Genomic DNA, 15,573 nt, shown 5'->3' with positions numbered 1-15,573 from the left:
GCAAGTTTGAATAAACCACTCTAATGACACATTTATGTGACTTGGAGAACAGTCAGCTTTATGTTTCCTGTATCTGTCTGTGTTACAACAGATTTGTGGAGTTAACAAAAAAGCAGAAACATGATTTTATGTCTCTGATATGAAATAGGAAAGCTTAATGTTTTTCTATTTCTCTACATCTTGGTGAGTAGGACAGTAACACATTCACCTGCACACACACCCCCACGCACACACACACACCCACCCCTACACACCCCCACGCACACACCCATACCCACCCCTACACACCGTCACGCACACACACACACTCACCTCGGCATATTCAATATTTTTACTCGAACTAGATTATTTGCAGAACATCTCACCCAAACTTTACTGTCTCAAGATACATCAGAGCACAGATTTAAGATTTAATGTTTCATTCATTTCATCTTGTAGTCAGAAAAAAATTTAACAATGTGCTGCAGCTACAATTTTGTCACGATTCACAAATTAAATTTTCCAAAAATACAACATAAATCATTTGGTTTTACATTGTCAAAGAATCTAGGACACATTTCTGGCCTTGATTGAAATTATTGTTATTATTTTTTTGAGAATATGTATGTAAAAAGTTTTTTTTAACTTCAAGAAGTTATTATAAATATTCTTTTTTGTGTCTTCCTAGTCACTCAGGGAAGTAAGTTGCATGTTTTTGCACTCATCTGCTTTACATCCAAATTTTGAGACTATTTCTATAAATTAGAAAGATCTATTTTAAATTTTACACGTTCACTTAGATCTATTAACACTTCCTGTTGCTTTAGGAAATTATCAAAAACCTAACTAAGTAGCAATAAATATTCACTAACAATTGAAAAATAATGCACGGTATTGCAATTGTAGCAATATTTGATCAATCAGCCTTTACAGTGACATTCGGCTGGATGTGATTCAAAGCATGAAACTGCTTAAGGTCATGGCAAACATCCCATCTTACATTAAAATAGGAAATTAGCAAGCATGCTACCTGCTAACACTTAGCAAACAGTCCAGGTCCGGCTACATACATTTTAAGTCTCTTCAAGTTATGCCATACTTTGCTCAATAACAAGGTAAAAAGGAGAAGGCGGACCTTAATATCTAAAGCTAATAAATGCATCGACTCATCTTCACACTTTTCTAGTATAAAGCAGCAAAGGGACTAAACCCAAGAAAAGCAACGTTTCTGGTCTCAAGCTATAAATATCTGCCACCTATAAGCAAACCTAATGGCGCTCATATAAAACTTATATGCAGTATTATCCTTTTCCTCAGAGCTGCAGTGCACCCCCGCTGAGCTCCTTCAGACTAGCCAGCAGCAATTAGCAAACACCTGGTGGAACTGCTCACCTGCTGAGCTCATATCATTGCAACGCTCGTAAAAATGTTGTTAAAGGGTTAATAGAGGAGAGGTGATGATTTTCTTTCAGGAAGAGTTTTTAAAGAAACAGCAGTCCAATTTAAAGTCGTTAAATTAGGGAGTAAAATTTGTTTTAAGTCATATTTGACGTAAGCAGGATTTTTATAACAACTGAAGGTGACACGGTTACTTGATTGTGCTATAAAACGGCACTATGTGCCTGGAAAACACATAATACTGCTCCTATAAAGGACTCCAACGTTCTGGTTCTTACCCAATTTTAACAACTAATTGACTCCCACATTTGTTTCTTACAACTTCAGTCACTGAAAAACATTTACAAGTTTTAATTCACTAGTAAAGTGGCACACTTGTTTTATTTAGAGAACAGTCAGCTTTCCGTTTCCTGTATTTGTCATTTTTATGGCAGCAAACTGGTAATTAAGGAAAAATGTACAAAAAGACGTTCTTCCTGGAATGGTGACACACACACAAATAAATAAACTGTATAATTTTATATTTGATTTCCAGTTTTCCCATTTATCTCAAAGTTTTGAAGAGCAGAGAAGGACCATACGGTCCAGCATGAATACCAGCATAAATCACCAGAATCTCTCTTGGTTATCTGCAGAACATTTCTGCTCATCCAAACATTACTTCTGTATGAGTCACACAAAGATGCATCACAGAACTTCCTGAATGTTTTCTGATTTATTCCGTTTTCTGAGTCTCTACCAGTCCCAGGCTCACGAGAGAACATCTGGACTGAATCATGTCCAAGCCGAAAAGCAAACTCAGGCATCACAGAGATAACACAACGGCCTTGGTCATCAGTTACCGGTCTTGTAAATATACACACACGATGTGCGCTGGCTTTTCTTACATAAAAGATCACGAGTTTTAAGGAACTTTCCTTCTTGCCTCCTGCCCAACATCAAACACACCGAGAGGCTGTTTAGGTTTCTAGTTTATCTCATTCCCAGATATTCAGAAACATTTTCTTTAACTACAAATGGTCTCATGAAGGAATAAACAAAATCCTGACTATATTTTATTGTAAACATGTGCTAGGTGTATTTTCAAGTGGACACATTTTAAATTTTTTGAAAGATTAGATGTTTGTGCACAAATGCAACAAAACAAATCAAAAAATACATTTTTTTATGAATAAGTGAATAAAAAGATTATGACTGCATAGCAAAATATACTTCCATTCTAAAGTGTTAGGGTTAAAAGTTAACACTAAAGAAAATGAAACATTAAAACATTACAGAAAACATTAAGCTTACATTACTGTGAGAAATGATGAAAAATAAAATGTACTTGGTACATAAAACAAGAGTGAGAATCCAGGAGGTGCTGTGTAGTTTGGCATCCTGACAGTTTTCACACTGAGCAGCAACAACATCAGCAGAAGGAAGTCAGAGTCAAGTTAGAAGTCTATAAATGCACAGTACGCATTTTAAAAGCACTGCTGGATATGACACATCAGCAGGTAACCATTTATAAATCTGATTTAACAGAACAAAAACACATCCAGTGTCATGAAAATTAGCTCCCTTCTTGGAAATACTTTCTAAAAACTGTATATTTGGCTCAAAACTTCAGGCCCTGGTCAAAAAGTTCTTCATTGCCAAGTCAAAAACAGTTTTAATTCTGTCATCTTTCTTTAAACCCACACTTGTTTCCATTAGTGCTGTGTCATAAACACACATGACAACCACATCAGGGTGTTGTACCTTACATGACTTAACACTTTTAGCTATGACATCAACACAGTGTTGGCTAAAGGCGTCCCTCCTGGTGTGTTGACAGTGAATGACCTGAAATACTCTCATTAAGAACAAGAACAAGTTTATTAACTGGTCTCGTGTGTAATGTCCTTCTATACTGAAACATGAAGTACTTTTTAATAGTTGGTGCTCATTTTCCCCCCGATTTTGATAAATCTTGGGCAGAGATTTTCTTCAGTGCCAGTTTATAACCTAGTATGAAACATAAATAAGTGGGAATTGTCTTTTCATTTGTTTTCTAAAACAGAAAAGTAATAAGTAATTTTAAAATCACTTTACAACAAAAAACAGTCTTTGGTAGCAGGCCTCTGAACCCCACACATTGCTTTAGTGCAATTAAACCTCAAAACACATTGAAAACAGGCTGATTATGTGGAAAAAAGTGAGACTTGCACAACCACTGCATGGCTAACAAAGTGTGCATTGTCTGATGACACTTACTAAGAGAGGCATGCTGATGAATGGAAGTGCTCAAAGTAACAATACTGGATTAAAACACCAACCTGAATACTGCATCAGTTTAGGCACAACCAGTCTTCTGCCCCATCCACTGCGGTGAATTACAGGGAGACTACATCCGTGACGACGAGCTTTTACAACCTTGCCTATGGTGTCGGTTTGTTGGGTCTCCAAGTCACTCTTTCACCTGACTTTCTACTCATCAATGGATGCATCAAAAACATCTAAACCTATATATAAATTCAGTGAACAAAACTTTGAGCTGGAGACTTTGCCTTCACTACTTTTGTAGAGATTACCTTTAAAGTAACAACTCCACTAAATTTGTACCTTCAAATAAACTGTAATGGGGACAGTAACACTAAATAAAATATGTCCTTAAAATGTTCCTATTTACAGAGATTTAAATATATAACCGAACACATGTTCAAAAATAAATGTTCAATCACAATTGCTGAGAAAAATCACTTCTTATGATGCTCTGATCAAAGAAACAAATTAAGACAATTGTGTATTGATCGGCTGATTTGTTTCTTTTTGTTTAGTCACTAACTGAGTCAAAACCAAGATCTCTCACCATTTTCTATTATGACTATATTTAAGGTCCAACCAATAGCTCTTTGGCGCCTGTACAACGGCTCTAACAAATTATTAAGAAATTAGCTGTTATGTTACAAAGAGAGGAACTAAGAAATTCCAGTTTTCCAACATCAGCAGAGAAAATCCCAAACAAATTTATACACAATTGTTTTTTTTTCTTGCTCAGTTATTTTATGCAGTGATGTTGTAAATTATGTGCTGCATTTATTTTTTTTTAATTTTCATTTTTTAACTAAATAAAGAGATGTAAGGAATTGTATTGTCTCCTACTTGTTGCTAAAGTTGATCACAATACAATCAGTACCATCACTTGTTAAAAATTAAAGACCTTCAGTAGTCTCTGATTCACCCTCATCAACAAACGGCATGTATTTTCATATGAAATCTTTTATATATAAAAATATATATTTATAAAGAGCCTAACTACTGCTATCAAAGAACCTACAGAAATATTTTATTTTCTTGGTTACATTTAAAAAAAAAAAAAAAAAAAAGTCTAAATCTGCAGGTTAGACGTCAGAGACCCAGATATCAGTATTGATCAGGAAAAGTCTGATCGGTGCATCTCTAGTCCCTTCATCACCCTGAACCTCCTGTGTGGCACGGCAGATACCGTTGAGATGTTTGACTTTATTCATATAAAACTTTCATTTTTCAAATCTCCCAAGCAACAAGATCACATAAATACTTTGTAAACTTTAGACAGAATCTGTTAACTGCGCAGATTGACACAAAACAAAGCTCCCTCCTTGATGATGAGTTTTGGGCCGGGCCTCCCTCTAATCCTCGGTCACCTTGACCTTCACTCTGTGCCAGGCATTGCTCAGCAGGCCTCTCAGGTTCCAGATGGGCGGGATTGAGTCCGGCTGCACGTTGTAGCTATTATCCACCGCCTTGCAGATAATCTCCAGCTCGTCAGCGTCAGGAGGAAGAGGAGCAGTCAGCTCCCACAGCTTCCAGGCCCAGGCTCGACCCGGAGGAGGCGAAGGCTCGTCCGGTTGACCTTTGTCCCCGCTCGTCAGCTGAGCCACCTGCCATGTCTTCCCTCCATCCAGGGAGACGTCGACCCGCACTACCTCTCTGCCGCCGCCACTCCATGCGTAGCCCTTGACGGTCAGCGTTTCGTCGCTGCGGTCGATCTCGGCTCCGTCTGCCGGGACGGTGATGGCGGACTGAACGGGCAGCTCCTGGATGGCCGGAGAGGACGCGTGGTCGACCTTGCTCCAGTCCGTCCCCGGGGAGAAGCCTTTGTAGTCGAGCTGCTGCCAGTGGCTGCTGCTCTCCTCTGTGCTGACCACGATCCGCCCCAGCCACTTCACGTTGCGCGCTCCCACCACGCCCGGAACCACGACCCGCACCGGGAAGCCGTGATCAGCGGGAATATCCTCGCCGTTCATTTCATACGCCAGCAGCACGTCGCCGTCCTCGTTCATGGCCTTGTTGATGGGGATCGAGGTTCCATATGCTGACCCCGACACATCTTTATCCAGTCCTTCAAAGTGAACGTGGCGGGCCCATTTGGCCACTTCTGGGCCAAACCCAGCAGCCAGTAGAACGTCTCTGAGCCGCGCTCCGCTCCATTTGGCATTCCCAATAGCAGAAATGCCCCAGTTCAGTCCTTTCACCTGCTTTACCTTGTTCATGTCACTGCGGCGGTTCCCGGCACACTGCAGCGTAGCCGTGACGGTGTGTTTGGGGAACCGGGTCTTCAAATCCTTTAACGACAGAGTCAGCGCTCCTTTGGGCAGGCCCTCCACCTGGAGGCGATATGAAACCGGGTCCACCTGAGGAACAGGCAGGTGGTTCCGCTTGAAGAACAACACATGGGGAGTGATGTAGTTTTCCGTCAGGATCTCAGGAGGAGGCTCGGCATTGAAAGGCTTCTTGCTGTTGACCCGGAGCACCGGGTGGCGTTCGGGGTCCGAAGAGTAGGGGTCCGACGCTTTGGCATCGTGCTGCTTCTTCAGGTCTTCTACACTCAGCTCACCAACCTTTGTATTAACAGAAGGTTACATTAAAGCTGCAGTACATAACTTTAATAAAATATGATTTTTACATATTTGTTCAAACTGTCTCCATGTTGTGACAGTTTGTTATGAGACAGATAATCTGTGAGATCATTCTCCTCCAGCTCCTCCCTGAGCTACTACTGCTGTCTGAAGAAATGCACAACTCCCGACCAAAAACAACCAATCAGAGTCAGGAGGAGGGTCTTAGCGTTGTCAATCAACCTGACAGAGAAACAATTTAATGATGAAAAAAAACAACAACATTTATCCACCATCATCGGTGGCCAAGCTAACTGGCTTGAGTAATCACAGCATGCTATGCTAACTGCAGCGCAAAGGGAAGCGAGGGAAGGGAGCATGAACAGCACCACATGGAGGGTGATTGACAGCCCTAAGACCTTCCTCCTTGCTCTGATTGGTTGTTTCTACATAAGGAGAAGCAGGGAGAAGGCAGAGGAGCTCGATTTTTTTCACAGATTATCTCTCTCGTATCATACCTTCATGACATAGTGACGGTTTTAACAACTACAGGAACCAGCAGGCATTTCAGGTGAACTTCCCCTCTAACTGGCACAAACAGATGCTCCAACTCCAAGCAACAGATTTTGACATCAATTTTTAATTTTTTTAAATAGGGGCATTATGCGAGATCAACTTTTTTTTAGCTATATATGTATATATAGTATATGATGTTATGTTATTTCTTCATCAAAATCACAGCCCGATTGGCTTTGTTTCATTCATGCATGTTCGAGAATTCATCAAATCTTTGCTGCCTTATGACGCAAAGTCAAATTTATTTCAAGTTATTTTTGATATATGCAACTTTTTCGTAACATTACTTGAAAATATACCCTCTTTAATGGAGTTTGCAGTTTTCTGCGCTTTCATTTTTCATTCAAATATATTTTCTTCACTAAATAGAAAATTGTTATAAAGTTATTTCTGGTAAATGTCAAATTAGTCATTGTTGGGTCTGGTTTAGAGTACTGGTCAGATGTTTTCATACAATCAGCATGACTGAGTGTCATTAATTTTGGTATGTTACTTAAGGAATTGAACAATTTTGTTATTTTGATGGCTCAATTAACTTTGTAAAGATGACTAGGAACACAAGTCTGAATTTATTGTGAATTCTGCTTCATTCACAAACTTTCAGCAAATTAGTTTTGATCATATTAACTGACCTAAAACAAGATTGGTCTGATTTAATGTCAAATAGTGAGAAAGAAAGTAGTGACTTTTCAGACAGGTTCTGTAAATATCTGGTCTAAACTGTATTTATTTAAAAATGTATGTATAATTTTTTCTGTATAGATTGACAAAATTATGCCTTTTAAAATTGACAATTTTGTTGCATGATCACTGCACCTGCATGGTTTTAAAGTAAAATTAAGTTTCAAATAATCTATGGCATTTTAAATTTTGAAAAGAAAACCAACACAGATGTGTCTAACCTTATATTGTGAGAGGATCTCCAATACATACTCCTGGTCATGAACAGCATACAGGGCCCAGAAAGGTTCAAGGGCACCACCTGCTGCTAGCAAGATTTTATTCCCACCAGGGTGCATCGGCACAAACTCGGTGATGTCATAGACGCCTCCCTTGTACGTGACCCACACGCCGTCTTCCAGAGAGCGGTGCTTTGAGATTTCATCGTGGCTGAAGACAGGAAGAGAGGAGCGCTTCTCTGTGGTGGGCAAGCCAGCGTCTGCTTGCTCAACCTGAACAGGGACAGAGCCGACATCACTTTCCTTAAAAGTGATACAAACGCTCAGAAATGTCAGCTTGGACTTGACGAGCTGCTAATTTCAGTACATAGTGATGCACACTGGTAATATCCAACATGTAAATCTATACTGAAACACATTTCATGTTTAAATTTACTTGCAAACTAAATGTACTTTTAACTTTACTATTCGAGACCATTTGCACAAGTGGTTCATAGTAAAACATATGGCTGAAAAATGTTTCACAATATATATACGGATATTAGATTTTTGTTTTAAATATCTGAAACGGTGTCAAACTTATCCACAGTTTCCCCTCGAGCTGTTGTACTTCTTGTCTCCTTTCACGCCACACCGTTGTTTTATTTTTAAGCAGTTATGAGGCACAGTGGCAAAACCTTTAACTGCTGCTGTGCCAGTTACTCAACAGCTTGTTGCTAGGCAACCACAAGTTACTCAACAGCTTGTTGCTAGGTAACCAAAGAGCGAGTGAGTTAGTTGAAAGCCACACACTTTGCTTAGCAAGCCATGAGAGGGGTTGGAGTGACGTTCAGTGAAATTATTGAAAGTTATATTAGATGTATTATCTATTGATATTAATCATTTGTTTGTTCTTATAGACTGTTATTGATGTACTGCTAATACTAATGCTGAGTCAATCACAACTACATGATCACTTTAGTCTTTAAGCAGATTCAAACTTGAGAGTGATTAATGTTTCATCTACTTCTCTGAAACTGTCATAATCCCTGAAGGAACACAAGGTAAACGAGCACATTAACAAACGCATAATTTACCAGGATTAGTGACGCTACAACAAAAAGCTCTGTAAACAGAAAAGCTGTTCAGTTTACTATGGAGAAGATTTTGACCTCTTTGAATTGTTACAATGCACAAGTTTTCCCATTTCTAGACATCTTTGACCTTAAGGCCAAAATTCTATTTTAAAAACACAAAATTTCAGCATAAATCTGTAACAAGTATTTTAACAGTGAGCAGGCTTTAAATATGGAAAACACAGACCAGAATGGAGCAAAGAAAGAAAGATGGAAAGAAAGAAGGCAAGACATGAGGAAAGGGAGAGAACAAAGAAGGACACAAAGAGCAAAGGAAGGAGACAAGAAAAGACAGCAGAGAGAATATAAGGATAAAAAAAATCAATAATAGCCAGGAAGGGAAAGAGAAGGAAGAAAACAAAGACATTAAACAAAAGAAGTAAAGTATGAAGTAGATTGGAAGGTCACATAGAATAAGGTATAGAAAGATAGAAGGAAAGAAGAGAGAAAAGAAGTTAGAATAATAAGAAAAAGTGGATAAGATGAGGAGTGAAGACTCAGGAAAGCAAAGACAAAATTGAAAGAAGGGAGGACACAAGGAATGAAACAGTATGACAAAGAATAAAATCTGAAAATACAAACTTTAAAAAAAAACAAAAAACTATATTTCAGCAATAGCACACCTTCCTAGGCTGTAACAGATTGTGCACAAACCCTGTGAGAGTGTTTACTATCTAGCTGGGCAGCAGATAAAAATATGGTTAAAATGATTTAACCAAAAAACAGACAAGTGGACTGGTGAAAGTCCCACCAATAAATCTGATGGTGATCAGGCCAATTTTCAGCCGGATCAAACCTGATCAGTGGATGCACACCTTTATCCTCGTCTGAATCCATCACAAATAAGAGCCAGTAGTTTATGCTAAAAAACAGTCTTCAGTGTAGAAGTTATTACTGACAGAAAAGCAGGGGTTTTTTTTTTGCTGCAAATCTTGTCAGAAAAAACCCAGTAGGTGTAAAAATAAATGTAAAAGGAAAATATATCAACTACAAAGACATGCCAGCATCCATGACTTCAGTCAGGGCAAAACTTTTAAATGAGTATTAAAACAGCAGATAACAGTATTGGATGTATTGTCTTTGTGCATGGAGCTAGGATATTCTCCCCACGTGTGTCTGGATTCTCTCTGGATACTCCAGCTTCCTTCAAAAACATGCATGTTAATTGGTTGCTCTGAATGTAATGAGAGTGTTCCTTATCCTGAGTGTCTGTTGCCTGGAGAGGGACAGGCAATGGACAGATGGAAGACAAATTAGAAATAATTAATGACCTCTAATGGCAGAAAAGCTTGGAAAAAAACTGTGAATGCAAAAACTGATTCCCACCACAAAACAAATTGTTTTTTTTAAACTACAATGCATTTCTGACCTCTTGGTGGAGTAGACCATAGGTCAGTACAGCCCCGGTACCAGTCAGCACCCCAGCAACAATACGTTTCCAGTTGGCACTCCAGTTGGCACGCTGGTATGATCTCTGATCCTCCCTGCTGCTGCTACAGAGACGAACTGCATGAGATGCAAAACAAGGAGCCGCCTGATACCTAACAAAAAAAATAACAAAAATACAATACATCTCAATAAGGATTGAACTAGCCTCTCCTATTACTTATGCTTGATTTAAAAAAATTTATGTGTAAAGCCACATTTTACAAAGCCAAGATAAAATGTAATGAAAACAGCTGACCGTGGTGTTGCTGCTGCATACCTTAGAGTGCCGACAGCACCAAGTCGAGTCAGGCTCTGGCAGTGCCTGAGAAGCAGCATTGCATTGATGTCCTGAGAAAACATTCAATTAATTAAGTTCAGAGAAAAAAAAAAAAGATACACACTCACATAATATCCTTTGTTTTAGAGAATTATACATAATCTCTGCTCAGCTCAAAACAATCTAATTTAAAAATTTTACACAAAATTATCTCCACTGGGAAGAAGAACTGTCCACAACACAGAGAAGTTTAAAGATGATTGAGTTTTCTCGTGATGCAATAGTCAACCAAGCAGGAGTAAAAAAAAGATGAAAGCATAGTGTTTGACTTTAAACCTTTACACTTGCGTACACAACGTTCGGTTTTGAACGTTCGGTTTTCAAATCAGCATTTAAATTCTGACTAAGGCTTTGCTCAGGAACACTTTATTCACCTTTTCAGCAAAAATGTGCTTTTATTATCAATCAAACTGAACCTTTAAACCTTTACCTCCTACTAACCTGACCAATCAGCTGTTACCTTAACCAGCTAGACGAGCCAACCAGCTGAAGGGGAGTGAGCAGCAAAGACAGAGGAAGCGTTATGCACATCATTTACAGTAAACAAAACGGGACTACACAAACTAGTAACTCTAATTTAATTTGTACTTTAACATCCATAATAAAGTGAACAGGGCTGTTTTAAGATAAAATATATATATATATCTGTGGCTAACAGGAGGAATGAACCTGTTTCCCTGCTTTTCTCTGGAACTGGAAGCACAAACTTTGTGAAAACCAGCACTCTCTCTTTAGGCTCATAAAGCAGCTAAAAGAGAAGCTCTGCTTTATCAGTCAGTCACACATGTCTTATCACTGTCTGCAAGGCCTGTTAAGATTAGACAGGGTTATCTTGAAGCAGTTTTCACTGAGATAACACATCCGTCTGCAACTTTATACCTGGAAAACCATATTCTTTTTACAGCAAGCATGATAATGTGCAGCTACCTGTTATTACCCATATTGTGAACCTCAGAAAGACTAAAAGGTGAAGGCTGAACACTGACTGATCCAGTTCATCTACATGCCTGTTAATGCCCAGCGAACATTCAGAACTGTAATGATTAAGGACATTAAAATTACTCAACAATAATAGGTTAGGAAAATAATTCAGTTTCTTTGCAACAACATGTGCAGACTCTCAGATGATCTCTTAATAAGTGGTGCAGATTGTTTGGAAAGTCTTTAATGGCATATCATCTTGTTTAGTAAAATTAAAAAAAGATTTGGTAACAGCATGCATTCAGTGAAGATATAAGAAGGAAGATTATGGATTTACAAAGTCAGAAAAGTATTTTTCAGCCATTTCTAAATACAGCTGGACAATAAATCAATAACATATATTGCAATAAACACACAATGAATATCAATAGAAAATACATCTGACACAATGTTCACTATTTTCACTGAACTCCAATCCAGAACTGCACAGCATTCTGGGGGATGTAGGCAGAGGGAAAACTTTAGCTGCTCAACCCCTCATGGTGAGCTAAGCTAGGTGGGTGGTTTCAACTAACTCACTCGCTCTTTGGTTACCTAGCAACAACCTGTTGAGTAACTTGTGGTTACCTAGCAACAAGCTGTTGAGTTACTTGCAGAGCAGCAGTTTCAGGTTTTGCCACTTTGTCTCATAAGTCTTTAAAAATAGAAAGAACGCCGGTGAGTGAAAGGTGAAACTGAGTACAACAGCTCGATGGAAAATGTTGGGATAAAAAAGGTTTGGAAGCAAGTCGGATATTTAAAACAAAAAAAAAACAAATCAATAATTATCAATATCAACTGATATAACATGCTTAAATCGTGCGGTGTTTTTCAGCCATATCCTCCAGCCCCATTTCTAAATAACTATGACACCACAGAGAGGCTGGTCCTGACAAAAACAGTAGCTCCTTCACAACAAAGATGATCAACACTTTTAGGCTCTCATGGAAAAACCAAAAGCTTTCAAGACGAGTCAAATATTGATGTATTTAAACAACATGACAAGAAAAATTTGACTTTCAAAGCAAAGAACACTACTTATATGGTAGTGGTTACATAAAGTAACCTTAACCTCAACCTTGCTGGGTATTCAATGAACTCTTCCAATTCTGCAGAGAAGATTGATCAAATATCCAGCCATATTTAAGCCACAAGCACGTTAATGGCTGCAAAAAATGTGTTGTTCCTCTGCAACTTCCAACAAGACATTTAATGGGCTGAGTGGAGGAGATACTTGCCTGATCCTGCCAGACAGCTTGTTCCGCTACCGACTCTTGTTTGGTGTGATTTTTTTAAATGACTAAAGTTAGCAGCAGTGCGGTTGAGGTCAGAACTGCAAGAAAGCAATGCAATCATCTTTCCTCCCTAATGCTGGAGGTTTGAGATAAATCCGCCTCTGTGGGGGGTGTTAGGATATAATTGAGATTTCCGCTGGTTACGAAATCATATCTAGACATCTCTATGGACTGAGATTGCCTCCAGTGATGAAGAGCCTTGTTTCTGTCAATGTCTAGTCAGCCCACATCATCACACTGCCTCTACCAAAAGCTGCTTGGCATTGACGGAGAGGATGTCAGACATTACTCTCCTGTTTATTACCAAGAAGCATTGTTGTTAAAATCACAAATGTACTGATTTTATTTTGCTAAGAATATGACAATAAATATATCAAGAATTTTAAACTTGTGTGTTTTAATGTTTTTTGTTAATTTGTGCATCTTGAGCAGAATATTATTGAATATATGACAGCAACAATCACAGCAACACGCCTCAGCTGTGCGTACACTGATTAATTTGGAGCATTATTTTAACTACAAACCAAATAAATATCAATACAAATATAAACTGTCTGCATTGATGATTTTTTTTTTTGCTAATCATAAATATAAACCAGGCGGTTCCTGGTTTGGAGATGGAGAGTAAGCTTTAGCTCCGATAGTAAACATCCTCACTGACATAGCTAACTAAGCTAACGTTAAAACTAGCCGCTTCATCCTTTCCGTTAACCAAACGGCTAACTCCAGCTTCCTCCACCCACAGCGGGACACTCACTGCTCAGTGGTCAGCCTGTCGCCTGCTTCTTCACAGAGGTTTTCCACGAAGCTCCACCGAAGTGACCCCTTCTTCTCAGACTGAGCGTTTCATGAACACTAAAAGCGAAGCACGAGGAGGCTTGGATACCGGTACAGCTGATCTCAGAACAGCCACGGCGCGCGGCGACTTAGCACAGACTGATTAATGACGCAGCCTGAGAACACCGGTAAAACTGACCCCAGATCAGCTATAACGCTGTGCCTTATAAAATACAGGTAGCATGAATGAGGTGGCAAGTTTTTTGGCACAGCTGATCCCAGAGCGGTTCTAATTGAGCAGGCTCTTCTGCTTTACATAAAACAAAACATTTTAATTTTGTTTTATTCCCCAGAACAAGTATGTATGACTTTGTGATGATACAAGGCTGAGAAAGTAGGGCACTTATTTTAGCGCTTATTAGGCTACTGTGTAGAGCGAACTTATTCTGGCTAGCTCCCATATTTATATTTATAAACAATATCTATATCTTTTGCTATAACCCCTTATAGTCCATACATACATAGTCTTGTACACCTGTAAATAAATATTTATATCTCGTAGAGCACTTCTGGATAGATGCAAACTACATCTCGTTGCTTGTACTTGTGACAGTGCAATGACAATAAAGTTGAATTCTATTCTATTCTATTATATTATTAAATAAGGTGACATTAATATAAAAGATTAGAATAGATCATATCACACATATTTCTTCATCCTATATGCAACCATGCACCAACACAGATGAGTAGGTTTCTGGAAATACTCATCCTATTCCAGAAATATTTCCTTTCTGGGAAGGAAGGGACATTTAAAGGACCTGAGACAGGTTAAACATGTACCACAACATATATAACATCTTTACCTGGAAAAGAGGTAAAGATGTCAGACATGACTCTGCTGTTCAACCCACAAATGTAATTTTTCTTACAGAGAAAGCACATTTTTTAAGAAAAAGTAGATTAAAAAAACCCCTCCTTGAACTTTAAACTGCAACTCTAACTTTTTCTTAACTTCTTATATTTTAAGCATGCTACATGCATTGATGTCCATTTGATTGAGACAGAGACAAAATGGAGGAAACAATTATATAAAAAAATAAATAAATAAAGCCTATACATTCGTACCTTTTAACTTTTATGCATAACCACAATTTTCTATGCGTTTAATTGGGTTTGCACTCCACAAATCTGGTCTTTATGCAGACTGGCAGGAAAGAAACCATACCTGACAGAAATCCAAGTTGTGTTTGTAATTTTCCAAATCACGGGAGACACAGAAAAACTGAGTGAGGAAAAGGTGCATCCAAAATGTAACCTTTTCATCTACAATCATACAACTATGTGTGGAGGAAAACCTCCATAGTGAGTAGTGGCAACAGCATGCTGTGAGAAGGTTTTTTATTTTTTAAACAAGGACAAGAAACCTGTTCAGGATTGACCGGAAGATTGATGGAGATAAATGCAGAAAGGTTAGAAAACCTGTCATAGGTTGTAAAAGGCTTGAGACTGAGGTGGAAGTTCACCTTCTGGCACACAGGTAACAAAGAAGCTGCAGGACGTCATCGGCAGTCATTGTCAGTCCTGAAGCAGAAAAACAACCTTAAGCATAAAGTTAGAGTTCAAACGGCGGCAGCAGCTTAACTGCAGCCTTCAGTCTGATAATAAAGTTATCTGAGCATATTCCAATGCCAAAACGGCCCAGTCAAAGCACAGACCTAAATCCAGTTGAAAATCTATGGCAAGACTTGAAAACGTTTGTTTACAGACACTCCATTTCCAATCTGGCTACTTTGCAAAAAAAATTAATTAAAACTGGCAACATTTCAGTCAAAGCTGGTAGAAACTAACACCTGTTGCTACAGCAACAAGGAAGTTGCTTCAAACAACCGCAGGTCATATTCTTCAGATTTGCACATGAAAAATTTGAAAACCACATATTATTTTCCTTTTATCACATAAAAT

The 15,573-nt window shown here is 38.6% G+C and overlaps 1 protein-coding gene across 2 annotated transcripts; it reads right to left on the bottom strand.

Annotated features, from left to right (window-relative positions):
- Positions 1 to 1,484: 1,484 nt before the first annotated feature.
- On the bottom strand, positions 1,485 to 13,889 carry suox (sulfite oxidase). Of its 2 annotated transcripts, none has more exons than XM_032550297.1 (5): positions 13,589 to 13,889; positions 10,517 to 10,587; positions 10,181 to 10,352; positions 7,700 to 7,969; positions 1,485 to 6,224 (listed from the first exon to the last, which is right to left on the bottom strand). In XM_032550297.1, the coding sequence occupies exons 2-5, from the start codon at positions 10,573 to 10,575 to the stop codon at positions 5,013 to 5,015; spliced, it is 1,713 nt and encodes a 570-aa protein (XP_032406188.1). In that variant the 5' UTR covers positions 10,576 to 10,587; positions 13,589 to 13,889; the 3' UTR covers positions 1,485 to 5,012. The 2 variants fall into 2 exon arrangements, with proteins under 2 accessions (XP_032406188.1, XP_032406189.1); XM_032550298.1 differs by lacking the exon at positions 13,589 to 13,889 and adding an exon at positions 10,718 to 11,831.
- Between the last annotated feature and the right edge of the window lie 1,684 nt (positions 13,890 to 15,573).

The sequence above is a fragment of the Xiphophorus hellerii genome, chromosome 20 (genome assembly GCF_003331165.1).
Source record: "Xiphophorus hellerii strain 12219 chromosome 20, Xiphophorus_hellerii-4.1, whole genome shotgun sequence".
NCBI lineage: Eukaryota > Metazoa > Chordata > Actinopteri > Cyprinodontiformes > Poeciliidae > Xiphophorus > Xiphophorus hellerii.
This window is presented reverse-complemented; position numbering and strand designations above follow the sequence as displayed.

Bases quoted from the DNA above. Each gene is read 5' to 3' on its own strand.
- suox (XM_032550297.1), bottom strand. From the start codon at position 10,575: ATGCTGCTTCTCAGGCACTGCCAGAGCCTGACTCGACTTGGTGCTGTC. The intron at 7,970-10,180 runs GTCAGAAATGCA...GTCCCTGTTCAG, and splicing joins ATGGTCTACTCCACCAAGAG to GTTGAGCAAGCAGACGCTGG. The intron at 6,225-7,699 runs GTTAGACACATC...GTTAATACAAAG, and splicing joins AGATCCTCTCACAATATAAG to GTTGGTGAGCTGAGTGTAGA.